Source organism: Serinus canaria, chromosome 2 (genome assembly GCF_022539315.1).
Source record: "Serinus canaria isolate serCan28SL12 chromosome 2, serCan2020, whole genome shotgun sequence".
NCBI classification, from domain to species: domain Eukaryota; kingdom Metazoa; phylum Chordata; class Aves; order Passeriformes; family Fringillidae; genus Serinus; species Serinus canaria.
This window is the reverse complement of record NC_066315.1, coordinates 30,078,404-30,101,829: the sequence shown is the minus strand read 5'-3', so window position 1 is coordinate 30,101,829 and position 23,426 is coordinate 30,078,404. Positions and strand designations below refer to the sequence as shown.

Sequence of the window (23,426 nt, the reverse complement as noted above, 5' to 3'; positions counted from 1 at the left end):
TTCTTCCTGTATCTCAGATTTTAACACTGCATTCATCCATTATTTCAGTAGACAGCCCCATGGCTCCCAATGTCCCCTGTGGGATTTCAAAATGTGGATCTAGAGCATCAGACCACTCCTTTAGCTTATAGTGAAAACTGTAATGAGCACAAAGAACACTAAGATGTTTGGCAACAGGTTGGAGTTGTTTTATAACTATAAAGGTATTTGCAGCCATCAGCTTTCAAGTACTCCTTCTAGATGAGCTAAGCATTTGTCTAGGTCTAAGAGAAAAAAATTCTGTGAGTATTTTAAGGACTGAGTGCAAACACTTTCTGCCAGGTTTGCCTTTGACTGCAGATATAAATACTTGCCCTAACACAGTATTTCACACCGTGCTTGTGGGCATGACAGGAAAAATAAGGTGTGTGCTGCTCTGTCTGGGTGAGCGTGGTGCTAACGTGGCTGCCCTGCTGCTGTTAAAATGCTGGCATGTTGCAGTGCCTGTCCTGAACTCTGTGTAATAAACACAAAAGGATGACACAGATAAAACTCTCTTATAGATGACTCATCAAGTCTAATGGAATTATTGTCACTGGAAAATGGGCTCAGGGAAACAAGTGTTCTAGTGCTTCTGCACTACCATTGATAATTCTTTCAGTCTCTGTTGAAGCCTCATTTCTAGACCTGTTAACACTAATTTAGAAACACCCTCCTTCCCAAGGGAAAAAAAAAATTGTACATTTTTTCAGTTTATTATAAGAATGAGAACTGGCAACATGACTGCTGGTTTGTTTTCTCTTCCTCTCAGCAGTTTTTTAAGAATTCCCTGATATCATTGTCTTCCCAAGCTGCTGCCCCTTCTCACCTCTCCTTTATGAGGCTGCTTCTTCTTCTGCCTTGAGTCTATGTGATTCAGTCCTTCCTCACAGCCTCACTCCTTGCTGTTACAATTACACTGCCTTTACCTTTTGAAGTTGAGATGTTATTGATCAAAAATTAGAACAATGGGTTCTAGCATTAGTAACAATTTGGAACACTATTAAGGCTGTGTTGATTGCTGTAAAATCAGAGAACAGTTTTCAGCAGAAGTACTGGTAGGTTTATTCCAGCAGTGCAAGAAGAGGAGGTGCTTCCAAGACTATTATGCTGTAGGGCTGCTAAATTCCAGACAGAAATTGGGGCAAATTCAAGTACAAAGTATTAATTATGACTTCATCTTGCTGGGAGATTTGTGTAAGATTTGCTCTTCCTTTACATCAGCACACCTAGGATATATACATCTTTGCAGTAAGTTGTCAAAAGGGATTATTTCTTTTGAAAACCTTAACTGCTATACCTAAACACACAGGAAAAAGAGATACAGTGCCTAGAAAGTTTGTTTTTCTAGGCTATTACCTTGGTTCAATTACTATTATTTATATATATTCATAAATACAATGAGATTTTTTAATGTCCTGCTTAACCCTTACATTTTATGAAATAGGTGATTTATCTTATCAGTTCATGATACTGTGCCTTGCCCAGAGGACACATTTATTGACTCAATGACATGTCAAGCAGTAGGTGCTTTAAGTATTTTGATTCTATTTCCTGCTACCTAAGTATGTGTTGAAATTTTTTCATATTTACACACTACTGATCATTTACTGATCACTCTGCTATTTTATGGGTACCTTCAGGATCTCCTGTAGCACAGGACATTATTTGCTTGACTTGAAGCACAGTGAAAGCCACAAATATGCATCCTAGCTGTGTACATATACGTCAGCCAAATAAGCACCTACACAATTTTAGGGGAACAAAGCAATACACTGAAATTGGTATTTCACAACTCCCATTTCTCAATGGTTTTGAACAATTTTTAATTTATCAAGGTGGTGAAATACCATTTGCAAAACCTCTGCACAGTGCTGTTATTGCCAAGCCTATGGTTTAAAGTGTGTAAGATTTGGATTTTCCCTGAAGATTTCCCCTTGATCAGGGGGAAAGAATAATGCTAACATGAAACATTCAAAATTACAGACTCAGAAGTAAAAAGCTTATTAGACACTTAGAAAATATAGTATTTTTTATTATTTATAGAAGGCAGATAAACAATTATGAATATCAAGGGTTTGCTCTTTTTGCTTCACATGACTAACAGATGGGTCTCTAACAGGGGAAAAACACTTGTATGAGTAAAACTGAAACTCAGTTATACTCACAAAAAAACTAAGAAGTGGTCAGCCTTGAAATGTTAAGTATTTAACAATACCTGGGAAAATCACAGAACTTCTGCAAAACCCATCAGCCTTAAGAACTGCTTAATGCCCTTCACATTTCTGCAAGAAAACACATTCTGCTTTTATTGAGGGAGAAAAAACACTGTAATTGCAGAAGGTTGGTTTTCTTCACATTAAAATAGTAGTGTTGTTTTTCCTCCATCTTTCCTGCAAACCATTACTATTTCTTTGGTGTGCATGTTTTTACTGGCAATGCATGAAAAAAGTCCCATCTTGTTCCTGCTCTCCTAATGCACCTAAGGTTAACTGTATAAACCAAAGTCTGGTGCAAAAGCAAGCAAACAAACAAAAGCCCACAGAACAGTGCTTAAAGGAAGAGTAAGTTTCAGACGGGAATGTTTCTGTGTATTCAAATACTAGCTGTGGGGGCACATCACCCCAGGGTTCTCTGAACTGGAGCAGACATGGCTCTCTTTCTGAGGAGATGCGTTTCTGTTCCGTACTTTATGCCATTACTTAACAATAGTGTAGGTAACAGGCTATATAAATTTCTTTCACAGAGTCATTGAGCTTGGAAAAGACCTGAGATCAAATCCAAAGGACTGATCACCACCACGTGCAGTAGACCATGACACTGAGTGCCACATCCAGTCTTCCCTTAAACACCTCCAGGGACAGTGACTCCACCACCTCGCTGGGCGGCCCACTCCAATGTCTAAGCACACTTTCGTGAAGAAATTCTTTCTAAAATCCAGTATAAACCTCCCCTGGAGCAGCTTAAGACTGGGAGTCTTCCCGCCCTGTCGCTGGTTGCCTGGGAGAAGAGACCCCCACCGGGTTACAGCCTCCTGTCAGGCACTTGTAGAGAGTGATAAGGTCACCCCTGAATCTCCTTTTCTCCAGGCTAAACAACCCCAGCTCCCTCAGCCGCTTCTCAAAGGACTTGTGGTGCCGATAAGACATGCGCTCTTCCTTAGCATCTGGAACAGGGAAAGACGCGCTGCATACGTCACTGGTGGATGGGAGATGCGCTGCTTGGTCAGAAATTTAACAAAATATTTCGATTAGCGTCCGCAGCACAGCTCCCTGACACCGAAGAACTCTAAGACAGGTCACGCCAAGGGAGAGAGGGAAAAAAACCAGACTCGCAGTTCCGAGCTCCGTGCCTTGCCGGCGGACTCCGCCAAGGGCCGCCGGTGCTGGTGCCGGTAGCGCCGGGGAGGCGCAGCGCGGGCCGGGCCGGGCCGGGCCGGGCCGGGCCGGGCCGGGCAGGGCGCGGAGCGGAGCGCCGGCCCCGGCAGGGGCGGACCCGCGGCCCCGCTGGGCGGGCGGGGCGGGGCGGTGGCGCACGTAGCCGTCCCAAGATGGCGGCCGCTTCGGACCGGGCTGCGAGGGCGGCAGCGGGGCCGGGGCCGGCGGGCGGGCGCTGAGCGGGGCGGCGGCGGGGGCTGGCGGCTCTCGCCTCGCCTCGCCTCGCCTCCCCGCGGGGTGCGGGGTAGCTTTCCGCGCGGCCGCCAGGCTTCACCATGCTGCGGGGCTAGAGCCGCCGAGGCGCCGCCGCAGCGCAGCGGGGTAATAATGTTAACAGAGGTAAGAGCGCTGCCGAGGAGGTGCGGGAGCGCGGGGAGCGGCTCGCTGTCCGCCCGGGCGCTCAGTGCCGTGGCTCAGCCCTCCGCCGGGGCCTCCGACTTGTCTCGGCGGCTGGCAGTTTTCCCCTTGGCCGCAGAGGGCAGAGCCACTGGCCGGCTCGCCCAGGGCAGCACCGGGCCCCTCTTATCAGCCTCTGTCCTCTCCCGGCAGGGCGGGACGGGGCGCGGGGCGCTCCCTCCGCGGCGGAGCCCGGTCCGTCGTGCCCGCTCCGTGCGGCGGCTGGGCCCGGTCCCTGTTCCGACGCGGTCCGCAGACGGCCGGGCTGTGCTGCCCGGTGAGGGCCCGTGGGGCCGCGCCCCCGCGGCGGGCCCGTGTCTGGAGGAGCGGAGCGCACCTGGTGAGGGGGAACCCGCCTCGGCCCTGGGCCGCGCCGGGGAGATGCCCCCGCCTGGGCCCCGCACGCTCGCTCCCTCTTCAGCCCCTCTGGCCTCCTTCTCCGCGGTGGCTTCGTAAAAGCTCCGTGTTTGTTTTCTTGGAGGGCTTAAGCGGAGCGGTTCGGCTGTGCTTGCAGGAGTTCGTGTCAATAGATAATCCTTAGAAGTTGGTTGCCCCGGTTCACCTCTGCCTGGTGCAGGGTTTCTGTCCCGAAGCAGCTCGGCTGTGAGGCAGGCAGGTATTTGAGGATCAGCGTGGGCTATAAATGTCTGCTGTGTCCAAAGGCATGCTGAAAGGTGGAATCTGGCAGTGCTTTCTAGTTGCTAGAAATTAGACTTTACCCCGAATTCTGTTTTGTCTACAAAGAGCAATTGATTTTCTATTTTTAATGTCAGTAAGGTGTCCTGAGTGCAGATACTTCTACAATACAATGACTGCGTTTTATAATTTGTCATATTATTCTACAGTGGAGGTTATTCATCCAAAAGTGAGTTGTCTTAAGTCTTGCAGGATAAAGGCTTGCTTTGCAACGCCTGAACATTTCAGCTTTACTTTCCTGAATCATATTAAACAGTATCTTCCATGTTTTAATTTGCATCAGTTCAAAGTTTTAGGGCATTCAGAAAGCAGTTCTGCAGAACCATGAGCTCTCAGATTTCCCCAGGAGGGTAAAATTTGCAGAATGAGTTAAACTTGTAAAAATATATGACCTATTTCTGAATTCAGGGTATTTGATGGGTGGTCAGGATTAATAAGCTGCATTAAAGAGAGTTGGTGAGTGTGATGGCTATGACTATTAGCCATAGTAATTTAGATTATTTTAAGGGCAGCATAGAACGTTCTGAGTCGGTGCCTCCTACTGGACTGACTGTTCCTTTTGGTGGTGTCTGTGTGTGCCCATCCATGACATGTTATCTTGGAACTGAATTTTCTTTTTTTAACAGTGTTGAAATTCTGTTAATAGCAGTGTGGATGACAATCCATTGGCTTTTTGAGATAAAGCTTAATGATTTCATGTGTGATGACCAATTATGACACTTATCCTTGGTGTTAGGAGGGGAGGGATGTGATGTTCCCTTCTTCTAGTTCCTGTACATATTTTATTAGTAGATGCTTCAAAGTGAAGTAGATGTGTTATTTGTAGATGCTTCAAGATTCCAGCCTTGAGATGAACTTAATTTTTAAGAGAGTTAGCAAAACTTCAGGCCTTGCTGCCTGAGAAGCAGTTGTGGGGAGTTCTTCAGGATGTCAGGTGGACTGGAGGAGTCCTTTCCCTGTGAGCTTTTCTGGGTCTTCCAGTGATGACTTGGTAGCTACAACAGCCTGGGGAAGCTGTGCACAGTTGCACCCATGAACCCCTACCACACTTTGGAGGAATATGCATATTGTTTCAAGTCTCCTGATATGTGATTTCTTTCTATATGAAAATTGAGATTGACTGTATGGTGAACTGACATTAGAAGCAAAAACTGTGCTAGTTTTTGGTGCTGGATATTTATGGCCTTGTCAAGTTTGCTACTGTCTAGGGTGACCAGAATCACTGTAATTTTGTTTTTAGCCATTAAAAATTTAGATCCACTTCCCATACTATAACTGCTAGTTTTATAACTTACCAATATAGAAAATATTTTTTCTTAAATATGTTTAAGAATGAAGGAAGGGCAGATTGGGTTTTGCATGTATTGTTATCATGCAGTAACGTAAATGTTGAGGTTTTCAAGGTCAGTTTCCTACATCCTTTGACTGTATTGGTATATGCAGACCCCAGCAGATTCATTTCAGTTTTGTGTGAATGCAGTTAGGATTAGGACTTTGTAGTCAGTAATTTCAGGGGAAGATCACACTTCCTGTCAGGAAAAAATACGCTGTGTGTTTTTTATTTGGCCCTTTCTGCCCATCTTATTTTAGTTGCATTCAAAGCCCATGCTGTTGGATGCCAAGCACATACATTTATTTACCTAACTGGCACAAGCCATTTCCAAATTTTTCACCATAAAACTTATTTCTGCAGTAATGTTGAATACATTCTGTCAGTATGTGTTTAGAGTCCTGCTGTGATGATCATTTCCCTAGTCTGTTGTGTTGGCCATTCCGTGCCTTTTCACTTGTTCCCCTTTTCTTGTTCATCAGATGTCTCGTCTGCTTTCCAGGCCTGTGTGGCCTGTTCCCGTGTGACTTACTGCCTCAGCACTTTCTCACCGGGCGAGGCCATGACAGACACAAGTTGCAGTGTATGGTCTTTCTCTTGTCTTTTTGGACAACTGGTTTTGTCATGCTCGCCTCTTGTGCTGTGGTAACAGCACTGCACAGACTGAGGGGAAAGAGTTGGTGTTTTACAGCTCTGGCTCTCGGTGGTCAGTAGTGTCTTAAATTCTGATGGACCAAACATTCAGTAGGATTTTGACTTAATTTACAAGAAGTTTTAGATGTTTTTCAAATTAATGGTCTGTGCTGTCTGCATTTGCAGCCTGTGTTGTCTCTGAAGAGGCCACTTTATCTCAGCTGAGAAGTAGGTTCCTTTTTTTTCCTCCCCAGCTACTCATTAAACTGCTTTGAGATACTTAGGGGAGACTTCAGAATTTATCAGCAGCTAAATTTTTGACAACTTAATTCTCAGCTTAGCAAGGGTAACTTGTTGCAGTACTAGTGACAGTTGAGAAGAGTTTTGAAAGTTTTGAAATTTGACTTTTTTTTTTCTTATCCTCAACTAAAAATGAGCCATACTAAATGAGCTCTGACGTGTTGGTATTTCTTGTTATTGCAATTGATAAGGACAATTCACTAACTACATGCAGTATTTCCTTTCCATTAAACAAGCTACATTTTGTTTATAGGAGACATTTAACAACCTTTTCTTTTTTTTTTTTTTTTTTTTTTTTGGTTAAATTTTGTTAACTACTAGCCATTGAGAACTGTTTCTGAGCAAAACCAAGCACGTTAGCCTGATTTTTAAGAATAAAGGTTGACTCAGCAGCTTAACTTGCTCTAGAATAATAGTGAATTAGCCTTTCTGCAACAGTAGCACATTGTAAAGTACATTAATACAGCTCTGAAAGACACAGAACACAGTTAACTGCTTGATGTACTGTAGCATTAACTTTTTATGTTCCTTGATACATGTCAGTGGCGGATTGCTCTGGTGCTTTATGTGTCTGAACTGTGTTCCACTGGTAGAGCCATTTTCAAATGTGTAGACGTTTACCAGGGTGCTGAAATAAATAAGTTTTCTGTCCTTTTGTGAAACTTGTGTGCTGGGGCTTTCTTTAGTGCCAGTGTTTTGCTAGATGAGATCTAGTTGGAGCATTAGCTGCAAGCCCTTGGGAGGTAAAATGCCTCTTTCAGTGTTTTCTGTCAGTGAGTTTCCCCTACAGCTGGTCTGTGTTGTGTCCCTAATTGTTCCTATTAGAGCTCTTTTAATAACTATAATTTATGAAGTGTCAGTTGAAAGTATGTGAGAAATGATAAAATTAAGAAAACTAACCTTTTGCAAAGAACAGTTATCATATATTCTTAAGTACTTGCTTTTAAATATTTTGCTGGCTACTAGTAAAACATTGTCTAAACACTCAGGACTATTCTTAGAGTGTACAGTTGGGCCTAAACTGCTGAGATTGAATGCAGAGTTCTGCAACAACTCTAAAATGTCAGTCTGGACCATTCCCCAAAACAGTGTGGAAGAAGAAAAGCATGAAGTTCCTTACTTCAACAAAAATAGTAATAGCTTGTTGGGTTAGATAGCTGAAGGAGCTCCAAATGATGATTTCCTCTGTCTGGTTGCACTCTAGGGAATTATCTCTCTTTTAAATATGTTTGTCGTCTTCTCCCCACCCTTACAAAGATGACAAAGCATGTTTTCTTTGAGCTAGCATTGGGAGAATTGCTATTATTAGAAAAGAAAAGTCATTGATATTGTATCTAAGTTATTTGCAACAGTAAAGGATTAATATTTAGCAGTCTCACTGGCAATTTTTCCCATTTCTTGGCTGGGAATACCAAGGCTGGAATGATAGCAAAATCAATTGCAGTTGGCACTTGCAGTTATGTGAGTGAGAAGCTTCAAGAAATCCAAGGCATTGTAAGCTTAGGCCGAATACTCTGATTTCTGAATTAATAAAACAAGGCATTATTTCATGATGTAAACATATTGACAGGTTTGAACAAGAGCATTCTAACCTTGTTTACATAATTTCTGTGGGATCACACTTCAAAATGATGATGGCATGATGGTGATTTACAAGTTTGCGGTGAAATGTGTGTTTGTACTGTGAGTAAGCACAGATAATTGATATGTTCAGCCAGGGGGACTCCTTTTATAACTACTGTTTGTTTTGGACAAGAGGTCAATTCCTACTCTGTCACAGTTTTAGAGGATCTGTTAAAGATTATTATTGCTCTAAAACAAGAGTGGCTGTAAAATCCTGAGAGAGTAGAGATGGATTTCTGAAGAAGTTGCAGTGTTGATTGACTTTGTGTTCTGTGTGGAATGAGATGTGGTCTCAGTGTTGCAGTTAAAATAGTGTGAACCAAATTTATTTCTGTATTGTAACATTGACATTTTACAAATATTTTTAAAGTCCCAACAATTTTTTAACTAATTTTTTTCTAAGTGGGATGTTGCGAAAAATTCGTGACTTCCTAGCATGGAAAATCTAATTTGACCATAGTGGTTAGTACAGTAGTTTATTTTGAAGCTGTTTTACCAGTGACACTGAGATCTTTTCAGTCCTGCTGTTTTGCCTATTTTCTCAGACAGTGAGCACAAGACTAATTTGATTTGAACCTCACCAGTTTGTCAGTCCACTAGTTGCCAGCAGGAGACGGAAATAAAATCATCTCTGCTGGCTTGAATCCCATTAAATCCCTTCATGCATCAGATGGCTTGCATGATGTCCTTTCTTCAACTTCACTTGGAAGGATTTTTTGATAATTAGAAATACTAAATTTCAAGAATTTTTCTTTATTTCGCAGGTGCAAATGACACTTTGTGTGTTCATGTGAGGGCTCATATGGCCTAATTAAAAGTTCACAGGTACCATTGATTTCTGAAATGCTTAATTCAGTATCTCATTGTGGTTGGAGTTCTGAGTGGGAGGATGAGCTTTGCACGCATTTTCTTTCCAAGAGCGTTCATAAGTTTGGGAACATTCTTTGAGAGTATTAACTGCTTAAATGCAGTTTTGCTTTTGTTACAATGTTATTTTTTAATCTTCTACGTCTGTTCCTTTGCAGTTCTTCTCTTAATCTCATGCTTCTTAGAGGAAGAGGGTGATCCTTGTTCTGTTTTAATCCCATCTGTTTGTGTCAGAATCTTTTGATTTCAGAACTGTCATTATTGTAAGATTCTTGTTCATATATATATTTTTGCAAGTCTAGGGAATGACTACTCAGCACTTTTGCTGGTGCCTCTAAGGCAGTGCAGGTTAGGCTATCTCTTGTGATACAAGGGAATGAACTTGAGCAGGAAGTTTGAATTGCTACATATCCTGTAGGGCACCCTGCATTTCCACTCTTCCAGTCAGCACTGTTATACAAGGCCAAGTAGAAAATAATCTAGAATAGCAAAATTCTTGCAGCAGCTGTCCAGCTGATTATGAAACAGTGCCTCAGACTTGGAATGATTTCTCACATACCTCTTAAGTGATAATAAAAGCAACGGAGAACAAATGTGTGTGGTGTTCCCAGTCACCCCTTATTCAGGATTTGGCACTCCAGACTTCACAGATGAGTTGAAGGTCTGGTGATGTACATGCCTTGGGAAACAAGTTTGCAACTTGTGTTACTGTAAAAAGAGTGATTGCTTTGAAGTCTTGCTGATTGTCAGAATGGTCTTGGAACTGACTTGGAGAGATGAGGGAGCCTTGCTTGTTGCCCTGCTGCTATCCTAACAATGGCTGATGAAGGCTGAGATATCTCTGAGTCTTGAGTCTTTTCTCCTTTGTGAGGCCCACTTAAACCTTTACATTCCATGTCCATTATAATAAATCAAAACATTGTTTAGGTTGGGTTTCTCCAAAGATTGTGGTGTTTCATACTGGTGTATCAGCTTACTTTTCTGATGCCTATGTAATGATTTTTTGTGATAGCTTGAAAATAATGGGATCAGTAAAAATTATATATATTCCTTATTCACTGTAGGACCTCTTTGTGCTTCAAATCACATCTGTATTTATCTGTATTTGAGTGCTTTTTATTTTTTTTTTTAAATCTATGCAAGTGGTTGTAGTTCTGTTCCTCTCTCCTCCAGTATAACTTGGTATATTTGTTACTGATAGATACCTTAGTTTTTAATGAAACCTACTGCGGATTGAGGTATACAAACTCTTTTAACATACTTGGAAGAAAAATAATTTTCTTTATAGTTTATATACTCAAATTAGTATTTTTGATCATAATGCTAACAAATGGAAATTTCATTAACTTTGTAAAGCAAAATCATGTAATATGGAAGTTTAAATCTTGTAATTTAATGCCTGAATTACAAATTTAATTTGATGGTACATATAATGAAATGGTAATTTCTTTTTATGCTTGTTTATTTCTTCTATAAAATTTTAAAAAATTTTCTCTTGTAGAGAACAAATTGGTTTATGTGAATGTATTTTTTATTGTTTTGATAAGAAGTTAGTTATTTATAATATTAGGCTAGGAGAATAAGGTTTTATTTAAATTTTTCACTTTTACCAAAGCTTTTCTCTTCACAGTCAGCATTTTTTCTGAATTTAATAGAGTGCAGTAAATGTGTTAAAAATAATTTGTCCTTACTTTGTGTATACCAGCACTTAATACTGGTACCTTGCTTTATGTTCTTACAACTATGTACTTAATTTCTTCTTTAGTGCTTCATGCTTGACTTGCATGTGTGCTTAAAACTTTGAAATAAATTTTATGTTTATTTCTTTAAGTTGTTTTTAAGGTCTGGACTGTAAATGGTACTGGTATGTTTTTCAGTTGGCAGTTGCTCCATTGCAGCTTAAATATTCTTAAGATTATGAATTAGCCATAGTGACACCAACAGCAAACAATATGTCTATGAATATTTCTAAGATTTTACATTACTTTTTTGGATATTTTCCTGTACTGAATTCTCCAATTAATGATGGTTGACTGTTGCCAATCACTGTTTCTTTTAATTGCATTTTATTTTACTGGCTTCTTTTTTGTTTGAAATATTTTTTTCTATTTTAACAATCTCAATATAACATGATGCTTGCAGTCTTCTTATTTTTCTCTCTAGATTTCTAGATAATTGCCTGAAAGTCTAAGTTCCCTTATTCTCTTTTTTTTGATGCATTCTGCCAAATGTTTTATTTTTTTGTTTTCCAGTGACAAAAGTAGCTGCATTGTTTCTGTGTAGAGTTGTGTCCCTGGGTTGGTCTATGAATGCTTCCACCTTGCTGTCCGTGTCATTCTTCTTTTGTTTGTTCTTTTGTTTTTCTCATGTATTTCCCTCTTCTTTATTATTTTCTTTTTTATATTTTTGTTTTCCTACTGCTGTCACTGGGATGGCCATATATTTTTCTTTAGATGTCGTCCATGCATAAAGGCATTTAAAATGCTAGGAGTGCCATTTCATGTTTGACTTCACATCTAGTTTGGCTGCTGCTAAAGTGGTTTTCTCCCCTCCACCAGACACAAGCTGGTCTGACAGCTTCTTATTTCAGGTCTAGCAGCTAAGTAGCAACTGCATGAAGAATTCTTTTGCCTTGGTGAACCAGTCTTGTGGAGGGATATGAGGGTGGGAACACAGAATAAGTTGCCAAATCAACAGCTGCATGGTTTGGTGCTTGGGAAGTGCATAGTGTCAGTCTGCATTTCCTTCTGTGTAGATCTAAAATGAGTCAATACCCAAAATAATCCCTGTTCTTTTGAAAACAAGGAATGTCACTATCCCTTCTGTGACTTCTGAACGCATCTCTGCCTCCAGAAAAAATTACAAATAGGGTTTGGTAGTTCCAGTTAGGTTTCTTCTTTTTTGTTCTTGGCCATGTGACAATGATTGAAGTTTTTAGATATCTTCTCTAAACTTGCCCTGGGAGCTGGATATTCAAATGACTCAATTAGTTTAATCTATAATTAGCTTTGGTCTATCAACTTGAAGTGGCAAGAGTTGATGTACTATTTCTGTGGTTTCCTTCTTCTCCAAATTCATTTAAATTTGTTGGAAATATTCCATGCCCTCATGTATGAGAATGAAGTATTCCAGCAAGTTCAAAAAACTGTCCCTTTATATAAATGTTATTTGTAGGTATCCACACTTCCTCTCCCTCTTCTGTGTCTTTGTGGGAAGTAGTATGTGAACCTGGGAGATATCCAGGAAATAGCTGACATGCTGATTCTGGGCCCAGATTTTGTACAAGGAAGAAGATGACTACTTAAAGCTAGAAGATTCATCTGGGATACTCAACGGGCTCTTTGCTTCCACCAGGAGGTCAGATGGACAGAGGTCATGGAGCAGAGTCCTGGAAGAAGTTGTAGGAGGCTTCACTCTACTTACACTTTCCTGCAGCGCTGCCAGTAGTGTTCTGTAGCAAACCACTCAATAAAACCTGTGGAGTTTCTCAGAGTTGTGCAGGCAGCAAACAGCAATTTTCTCAGTAATGGTGTTAAGGGAAAGGCAAAAGTGCAGAGGGGACTGTGAAAGAGATTGATGGAGTGAGCAAACCTTCCTGAGAGGGATGGGGGGGCCAAACATCTATGGAAAGCAAGCAGGTAAAGCCCACAAACAATAAAGACTGGAGGAGGTATTGGAAAAGGAGGATATTAAATACATGAAGGGTGAAAGATTTTATTTGTTTCTGTTACATTCCCATTCCATTTGTCCCACTGGAAAGAGACAGTAATGTTTAAACAATTTCTCCTTCGCTGATTCAAAGCAAAATTGAAGTGCTGATTTTCTGTGTTGGCACTGTCCATTCTGTGAAGAGTTAGGCATCAGCTGCTTATTAAAGAGGTTGCAGATTTTTTGTGTACTGTGAACTATTGGAAAACTTGCTGACACTGAACTGATCACTGATCTCTTTCTCTTGCTTTACTGTGTGATATTTTGTCCAGAAAAACAGTTGAGAGCAACAGTAAGTTTTTAGGCTTACTCTAGCTTTGTAAAGGTTTGCGTCACTTTGTATAACAGCTGTTTCCATGGTTATTTTGTCTTCATCTAGTAAGCATGCTTCATACGACATTTGGCCCTGTAGGAGTTCAGATGTACTCTCAGAGACCACTGGGAATTTGTAGTGAAATAGTGGTTGTATCAGAGTTTCTGTTTTATTTATGTAACCTGTGGCACTCAGACAACTGCATAACATTTAAACTTTTGAAGAAAACAGTAGAGTAGCATCACAGTCTTTAAAGGAAGGTGCTAGTATTCTGTCAGTGACTTTATGTTTGTTAAAAAAGGACTATATTTCCACCTTGGGATCCTACTTGTTATTTGTGTACTGACAACCAATTCTTTGTGATGCATACTCTGATCTTTGGAGTTCTATGTTTAATTTTAATTTCATTTTCCAGCTTGTAGATTATGATGCTGATTAAAAAGCACTATATAGTTTTAAGAACTCTTGTGAAACTATCAGTACATTTTTGACAAGAAATCAGTTACAGTGAAGGGGTGATCACTGCAAGCAGGAGTCCAAACTGAAACTAGTTCACTATGCTGGCACTTACTGAGGTCTTGGAATTAAAAACACAAAACAAATCTGCCAAAACAGTAAAATCCATGAATACAGGTTTTGGTAGCTGTTTCTTCAGAATCCAGTGTTTAGGCAGTAGATGCCCTTTATTATTTTGGTGGTAAGGGTCTAGAGACTACTTGTTTAGGTTTGAAGACAAAGGTGAGCACCAGGGAGAGGAGGAAGGGGGTAATACGTTAAAAATGGTGTTACTTCTCAGTCACATAAAAGGAGGTCAGAATGTTAATTGGAAGAACCAACAAGCTTTCTAAATCTACCCTTCTCTTAGTGGCAAGTGTAGCCAGTGTGTGGCTTCATAATATGGATATACCTTATTTTAGCACAAAATCCTTTGTGGAGGAATTGGATTTTGTCCCTTGGTTTCTGGATGGATATGTATTGTAACAGGAAGACCAAAACTGGACCCAAGACTCCAGGGACAGAGAGGAATGGTTCCAGATGGAGAGAAAGGTTCACTTTGCTGTCTCTGCTGGTGACACTTCTGCTCACAGAGGATAAAATAGTGTTGGCCACCTTTGCTACAACAGCTGCTGACTCGTGTTCACCTTACAGCCCACCTTGGGGTATCTTTGTGCAGAGCTGCTTTGCAGACAGTGGGCCCCAGACTGTATGGTGGCCCAGGGTTAGTCCACCCCAGATGCAAACCTGTGTTTGTTCTTGTTGAACTCGATGAGGTTCCTGTGAGCCCCTTTCTCGAGCCTGTTGACTCTCCAGTGTAATGAGTGCTCACCCCATTTTAGGATTTTGTGAACCCTTTTACTGAGAGTTCACTGTGTCACATCACCCACATTGCTCAGGCATCATCAGTCCCCTGTTGATCTGTGAAGGTTCCCACCTAGTCACTGGCTGCACACTGAACTCTGTACTGCTTATCATGTGTTTCCATCTGGCATTTTTCACTTACCTTTTAATATTCTCATCTGGCCTGTACCTCAGCAATTTAGTGATAAGGAAGCTGTGGGATACTGTGCTAAAGGCACAAATCATCTAAAGCCCCGCCCTTGTCCTCAGCATCACTCGCCTCATCATAGAAACCACTTGGGTTGGTCAGGCATGATTTGCACTTGGTAAATCTTTTGGTTGTTTGCAGCCGTCTTTGGGACTGAGGTGATGCTGACTGGCTTATATTTTTCCTTTCTCCTTGGCCTGGACCTTCTTTTTTGCTGATGGTCTTTGGCTGCCAATACAGTCTGAGAAATCATTTATGGTGGCTTTCTGTTAAGTTTTGGGTTTTTTGGATTCCGTGATAGCAATTATAGTGCTGTCTTTAGTCAAGGTGACATTTTGCATTACAGGTGAGAAACTCAGTGTGTTTTTCCTTCATGAGCACTGCATTATTGCTTACATCTTTTTTTTTTTCATTTTAATAAATTTAAAAAAACACCAAACAAACAAAAAAAAAACCCCAAACTGTTTTTAGGAATAGTAAAAAGGATAGGGATGTTCTATCCACATTATTTCATTTGCCAAAATAATTCTACAAGGATAGGTGGTATGACTGACTGTATTTAGGGACAACAGCCTTTATGACTAAGGACAATGTGAAAATCAATTTTTAGTGTTGTTGCATATGTTTGTTACTGTAGGATTCCCGGCAATTATGATAGACAATGTGAATTGACTTCTTCCACTTGTATTCTTTTAGATTTGTAACCTGACCTAATAAGGCAAGTAGAATCAATCTTTATATTTAGTACAGTCCTTGATAAAAATATTCTAAAGTTATGTTTTAGCCTTGTATTTTTAAAGTAACTTTTTCATCTAGATGAGGAATGTTGTGTATTTGGGATGTATTAGATTGTGGTATACAATCTAATACATCCCAAATACAAAGAATACTGCATCCAAAGCAGTTGCATCTTAATTTTAGTGGAATAATGCTGAAAATTTTGCTGCAAATAGCAACATAATATTACCAGTGGGTTAAAGGACTTAACAAAACTCTTTGATGACTAATGTTATAGCCGAATGAAGCCAGAGTACTAAAAGGTTGATCAGAAATTAATGACTAAATCTTTCTGCAGTAAACAATGCAGTACTGGATTTTGTGTGTGTATATATAATATTTGTGTATATGTGAAATATGTATAAATGCATATAAAATGCTTAATTTTCAGTAAAAGAAAATCACACATCCTGTAGATATATATTGAAATATATGGTTTATCCATCTGTTTAGAAGAAACTACTGATTTTAAGGAATTTGCTTGAAAATAATTAATTGCTTGTGCTGCTTTCAAGCAAGTCAAGTGATAGAAACAAGTCAAGTTTCATCAAGTGATAGAAACAAAAATCTTAGTATTTTTGTCAGTATAAAATTTGAAGATGTTGTCTGCTGTTTACATGTGATGAGTTGTTTAGGAAAAAGCAAAACAATAAAGTTCAATGACTGCTGCTGCAATGTGCAGTTCCAAAATGTTTCAAATTTTATATAATTGGTCTTATTTTATACCTGCATGTCCTTGACACTTCTGTATTTGCAAAAACTGTGCGGTTTTACTTCATTTCACTTTCTGTTACAGGTGGGGGTGTTGTTTGAAGGTAGTGAGATTTTCCAAAGCAAAAACTATATTATTGTGCATATTTTTTATATTTATTCTTTTTTGAGCTGATTCTATTAATTCAAGACTGCACAGACTGTTTTGCACACAGCCACTGCTATGAAATTGTGTGGTATCTCTATAGAAAAAAAGAATGAATTTATTTTAGGAGAAGTAATCATTGTTCATCAGACCTCTTAGAGCCCATCTTTTCCACTTGGTTCTCCCTGTAAAGATTATAGACAATAATGCTTTGTCTTTGAAAAGACGATTCTGTGAAAAATAGTATTTATATAAATAATCTTTATATAATTTTTTTTTAGTAATGTTATAAATTGGGCAAGTGTAACGGAGATTTAAGTTCCAGGAGTAGGCAGATGCTTATTGCTTGGTAGAAGGGATGCTGAGCTGAAATTACCACTACAATGGAAGAACAGCTTTGAACTAAAGAAATTTCTACCTTCCAAAAGCTGAGCTCTTAAGGTATGAAGAAACCTTTTTAAAAACGTGTCCCACGCAACTGTTTCTGTAGTATCTGTGAGCTCTGCCTGCATGTTTTTATTAGAATCATAAAGGGATGACCACTAGATCTGATTCTTGTGGAGAGACTCATTTAATGCATACAGATACATTTCCATACAGATAAATATTAGAAGCTAGAGTGGTAGAAATTGTTCTCAAAGCAAAGCTTATGATTCTTAAAGTTCTTTCAGTGGAATCAGGTTTCTTTAGCAGTGAAAAAAAAAAAGGTAAAAAGAACTTAAGAACTTTTAGATAACTCTTTGTTGCAGGAAAGTGAAAAGCTTAAGATGTTGCTTGAGCAGTAGTCACAAATGAAATATGCATTAATAGTTTCTTGACTTAGTACATGTGACCTCATTAGTTAGAGCCATATAGGAGAAAAGGCCTTTTTCTTCCACCTGCTAAACGTTTTGGAGGCTTCCCCCTCTCTCCCCTTTGCCACTATTTTGCACCAGAAAAACTTGAAGTAGATGTAATCTGTTTATCCAGAGGCTGAATGTAGAACAGTCTAGATTATCTCATTGGCTTGCATTCAAAATAGAGTTAGAGGGATTACTTTATTCTCTTGCTTTCCATCACTTTAGACAATCCTGTCGAGCCTGGCCTTGTTTCAATCCCCTAAGGTGATCCAAAATGCTTTTATCTTTTTTTCTTGCTTTCTGTCCAAATAAATAAATTAGCTTGGATACAAGTCAATATGGATTGTTACAAAGTAAAAGGGATCACTTCCCTGGAATTTTTAATAAAGATGAGTTTAAGTATGTCACTTTTATATTCAAGAAAGTAGCAGAAATTGGGGCTTGCATCCCTTATTTCCCATTGCTATCCAAGATGTCGAAGTGCTTCTTTTAAATTTGACCAAAATTCCATATCCTTTAACTAGAATGTGATTCAGACTGGTTTTTAATGCAAGCATGGTATTAGAAAGAGTGTGCATCTGTGAAGGTAGCCTCTTTATTTTTCACAGCAAGTTAAGTACTTGAGCCAGTCAAGAAAAGGTTACATTAATGAAACTTTCTGTCCCTTGCTGATACTTCTGCTATATGACAAAGTAGCTGTTAGCACCGGAAATAAAGGGTAGTAAAATGAAGGTCAGTTCAAAATTCAACATTTCGCTTCCTAATTTCGTGTGATGATGAGCAATGGTGGCAAAGCCAGGTGTGAGAGAGGAAGAAAAAATAATCTTGACTCTTGACTGTTCACTTGAGAAGAAAATGTGACACTGAAAATATTTACCATTTCTTATAGAACTGTAAGTCTTAAACAGAAAATTGGTCTTTTTCTTGCAAAAAACCCAGTTGTAGCAAAATATGGAACATAATGTTTTTATTTTAATTATATTACAAGCTGTATAGTAATATTCTGATTATTGCAAAAAGTGAAGTTTTAGTAAGGGAATTTGATGTTTTCTGGATAAATAGTAAAATTGAAGTAATGTGCACAATAACTTTTAATCTTTCTAGTTACACACTGTAATGTTGCATATTTAACAAAAGTGTTAGCATGTATTTTCATTTAAACGTTTGTACTTCTAAAAATGAGCTTCAGCAATAAAACTGCAACACTGCAGTAATAGTGAAGACAGATGAAAAATTCACACCTATCCATTAGAGCCTAATCTGTTGGCTGCCTTGAATAGCCATAGGGGAGAGTAGAGGAAAATGATCCCAAAAGCTTTGCTGTTTCATGCAGTGTGGTTTTCTGAGGAAAACCCAAACTCAGAACAGTTAGACATGATTGTGTTTGAATTAATGCAACTGTTAAGTAATTAAGCCATTTGACATCCAAAGCTGTGTTAGTGGAGGAAGGGGAGGTCAGGTAGAGAGGGAACAGATGGACTCGTGCTTGCAGCAGAGTTTCCAGCCTCTGTAACCACGAGGGACCAGCAGGAATGCTGCACTTATCTAGAAAAAACTTCATTGGTCAAACTTCTTAACTCTTAACATTAATTAATGTTTCCTTCGTTATTTATTTAAAATATTTTAGTGTATATTTATTTTCTTTACTATTTTAAGCTTTCTTTGGGAAAAAAAAAACAATCTAAACTTAGAACAATAAAAGCAAAATAGACTACGTAAAATCCGTTTAAAGTTTTTTTAAGTCGCAAGAATTTCCTTGGGAGTAAATTATTATGTAGATTCACCACAATTATTTTTCCATAGTATGAAGTAGGAATGGAGTTTAGGGTGTTTTTTTTCTTTGCCTTTTTGGGCTATGGAAGGAAAAGGGCAGAAGGATAAGGAGAGGTTAAAAGAAGACCTTTAGTGCTGTTAGGAAATCATTATATGCAGGAGTCAAAACCATGTTGACATATATTTTAGATGATCACTTTAACTTTGGCAGATAGGAGAATGTAACTAGAAAGTTGTTAATGGTTTATTTCAAAATTGTTAAATATTTCTCTGAGTGGTGTAATGTAACAATTTCATTGCACTGAAATTGGCACTCTGGTTGGTACAGCTTTCCAATTTTACTTGTCATGCTCGTGAAAGAGACAGTAATTTGAAACCTAAAATAATCTTTTTAATCACTTGACAAAAGTGACACTCACCTTAATTATAGAAAGGTTTATATGTGAACATGTTCCATTTGCACTCAAAATGAAAGTCAAATTAAAAGGCAGATGTGTGGAATTAACAAAATTAAACTTGACATCTACTGTAAATGCAATCCCTGACAATTTTTTTAATGTGAGCCCAGAAGAGACATTAAAAAAAATAAAAAAACCCCTAGTAATTTAAACTACCCAAACGGCAAAAAATAGTTTATCAGTGTCTGTTAGAAACAGGTCAGTTACTGTAACTTTTAAAATATTAATGGAAAAGTGTAATTTGATCAACAAGAGTGAAAGAATTGTGAGCAAAGAAATACTTTTTTTTTTTAAATGTTGCTGTTCTTTCAAAGCTCAGATTGTTCTTTTGTGACCATTAAATGTGAAAATAATCACAAATTATAATCTTCCAAGGTGGAATCAGTCTTTTGGATGCTAATGTAAGATTTAAATCATCTTCTGCTTCAGCTTTAATAAGATTGACAAGCAGATGATTCCAGAGCCCTGCTCTCCTGTATGGCATTCGAACTGTGTCTCCAAACTTGAAGCCACAATTCCCACCACAATGTGTGTGGGAATTGTGAAGAAAGACAAGTGCCTGGAACAGGAGCTCCTCTTAGAGTAGGAGGGTGGTGGCACCCAGAGCCGCATGAGTGGAAATACTTGTCCTCTCTTCAGTGGCAGAGAGGGCTAGGGAGAACCTGTCATCTGAACTTGGGGAGTAACACTTGTTTTGCCCTAAACCTGACACATGTGTTACCTTACTGCCAGTTGCAATCTAAAATTGACAGCACTAGTTCAAATCCAAACAACAAACTTACATTACCTTGGTGAACCATTTCCAGATAAAGATGTGTCAAGACTGAAGATCTTGCTTAAAAATGGGTGTGGGGCAAAGGTCTGAAAGATTGTCAGATGGACTGAGCAAATAAGAAACCTGTTGAAGCTACTTTTTATTAAGACATAATTTTGTTTGTTTCTGGAAGAAATAATTTCTAGAACCTTCATTGTGAATAGTCATGTTAAGTGATGTAATCAGTCTTAGCTCAGCACTACTAGCCATAATGGCATGCAGCTTTAACCATCAAAATGTTGCTTTGATTAGGAAGCAGAAACCAAAGAAAGGGAAAAAAAATGCATAAGAAAGCAAATTCTTTATGTAGTGCTTTTAGTACTTAGCTGTATACTGTGGAAAAAACATTTAGCGTGAAAAATGGACAAAACCTAGTTAAAAAAAACACCAGGCAGGTGTCATTGAGGTGACAGTTTTGTTAGCGGTAAAAGCTGAATCAAGCACACATGAATATTCACCTTTTTTTGTCTTCTGACACTTGATGAGCCTCTGCAGTGTACTGTTGGAGCTTACAGACACCCCTGTACTTCAACTGCAGTTTATTTTGCTAAAACAGCTCCAACTGTGGAAAGAAAATTACTGTGTGTGACCACAGTGCTGCATTAACCCATTATATATATATATGGCCTTGGTAATAGTCTGCAGAAGTCTTTGCAAAATCTTAAACTTGAAAGCTAAGAAGTGATGATGGTGAGACAAACAGAGTATCTGTAGTGGTGGTAAGCAAGAGTGGCTAAAACTGATGAAGTGGAGCAGCTGCTGACATGGAATAAACATCCTTTACCCATGTGTATGCACACAGTATATACCCAACCATGCCTACCACAGCACTGAGGCCTATGTATCTCTTCAGGCTTTAGGTAACTGTCCCTAATTCCTTGAAAGTCAGTGAACAGCACTGTGCTAGGTCAGCTTGGAAGTTTGCCCTGCTGATTTAAGGCAGGTTGGCTTCTTTTAAAGGGTCTGAATAGCTGTGACTTAAACACCAGCAATTACACCATTTTTTCAGAAGCCTTGTTTGTGTCAAGTGAGATAAGCATTCACCCCTCAATTAACTTTAGTATGACTAACAGAGCTTCACTAAATCTGTAAATCTTCTAAAAATTAACATTATAAATAGAATTTGGAAATAAGCTGTGAGGTTTGAATTTGAATACCTGAACTATTTTCATACTGACCAGCTGTATAGTCATATTTTTGTATGTTTGGACATTTTATTCAAAAACAGTTGGTTTTTATGTATAAAGAACTTTTTAAGTTTTCTTTTTTTTTCGTAGGAGTCTTACTGCTGAAGTCCTTTCAAGAAGTTTGGAGTCAGGGAAAGCTTTGTTTACAGTCAGCAGAAAGGGTACCATCCTGATGATTTAATTCCTTTGAATGTCTCAAAATCCTTAAGACTATAAAGCACTCATTAGAATATACAAGTTTTGGGCCAATATCTGTTGTGCTTCCTGCAGTGTACCAAGTTGTGCGATTTTTAAGAAAGCCTATTAAAATACCAAATGAGATTAGAATCTCTGTACCCATATGCTAAATTGCAAAACTGGAGCATAGGACAAAAGGTCACTGTTTTATTTATTAGAGTTATAGAGCTTTCTTTGTTAATTATGCATTCATCCAAATCTGACCATACATCCATCTAGTTTAATTAAGTCATTTAGAGTGCTTATCCCATATTTAGAACTTAAACTTTTTTGAATGATGTGATTAAGGATAATGGGTTTTGACATAAAAAGACCATCATTAAATGCTATCTTCTGTGTGCATATCTTCCTGATCATGCTTGTAGTGTCCTGCAGAAGTTTTAAAATGTATTTCTGAGGGTATGAATATGCTGAATCTTCTTTTTGTATTGAAATGTAGATGTACAATGGGATCTCATGTTTTAGTTAATTCTTGCATTTGCCATGGTTTTTTTTTTCTTTTTTTCAGCTAGAAAACAAGTGTGTCCTAGAATGGTTTGGGTTGGAAGAGACTTTAAAGATCATCTAGTTCCAACACCCCTGCCATGTAGAAGGAATACTTTCTGCTAGACCAGGTTGCTCAAAGCCCCAACCAGCCTGGCCTTGAACACTGTCAGGGTTGGGGCATCCACAGCTTCTCTGGGCAGTCTCAGCCCAGAGTGCACTCAGCAGTGTCCACCATCACCTTCAACTAATCTAAACTTAGTCTCTGTTTGGAGCCATTCCTCCTTGTTCTGTCACTACATGCCCTTGTGAATAGTTTATCTTTCTTAAGGACTCTCTTCATGTAATGGAAGGCCACAATTATCTACTGCATTTACTTACTATGAATTAACAAAACAACAAAATCTACTACTCAGTTGTGATTTTAGTAGTGTGGGTTTTGTGGTTTATATTATCTATTGAAGCAATTCCTCAGCTTAAAGAGAATTTAATAACTTACAATGAATTTTTTAATTGCTGCACTTTAATTACACTCATCTACATACGTGTATGTTTAATTTTTCCCAGCCTCAGACATTCAGAACAAAGCCAGTACAACTCATATCTCCTGCTAAGAAAGTTCAGCTAGGAAGAAAATAGAATTTCATCTCAAGGTTCCATTAAACTTTTAACTAGGAAGAATTAAATAATTCTGATTATTATAGTTTAGATCTGTGAAAGTCTCTTCAGAGCTGTGATTTGGCTTTTTGATTTTGCTCTCAAAAAATAATCAAAGCTGCTTTATATAGGAGCCTTAATTTATATTCTTTTTCATTCTCTATAGTATTTTTAAAACTTTTTTGTAAAAAGTTGATTTTTTTAAAATCTTATGCCTAAAATTAAGAAATGAAATCTAAATAGTTCCTTGACAGAAATGCAATGTAGCTCCTTCGTATTAAAAGCTAAAAAAGGGCTCTCTGCAAATCTGGTGTTCAATCTCTGTTTGTTTTCTAAATGTCAAACTGCAAGACAAGTTTATTTAAATACTTTCTTAGTGTTACTTGTTGACACAGTTGTCTGAGTTACCATCAGGGTGTCATTTGATCACTGTTAGGAAAGGTGTAAATTAGACAACAGCAGCAACCAAGAAAAAATA

At 38.8% G+C, this 23,426-nt stretch overlaps 1 protein-coding gene across 4 annotated transcripts in view; it reads left to right on the top strand.

Annotated features, from left to right (window-relative positions):
* The first annotated feature begins 3,572 nt into the window (after positions 1 to 3,572).
* Positions 3,573 to 23,426, top strand: part of SNX13 (sorting nexin 13) — a 64,426-nt gene continuing 44,572 nt past the window's right edge. For all 4 annotated transcript variants that reach the window (XM_050971707.1, XM_030230498.2, XM_050971706.1 and 1 more), the window contains exon 1: positions 3,573 to 3,794. Coding sequence is in view for 3 of the 4 variants with exons in the window: in XM_030230498.2 (XP_030086358.2) it covers positions 3,783 to 3,794 (12 nt within the window). In the remaining variant the exon portion in view is untranslated. The remainder of the gene's footprint in view (positions 3,795 to 23,426) is intronic.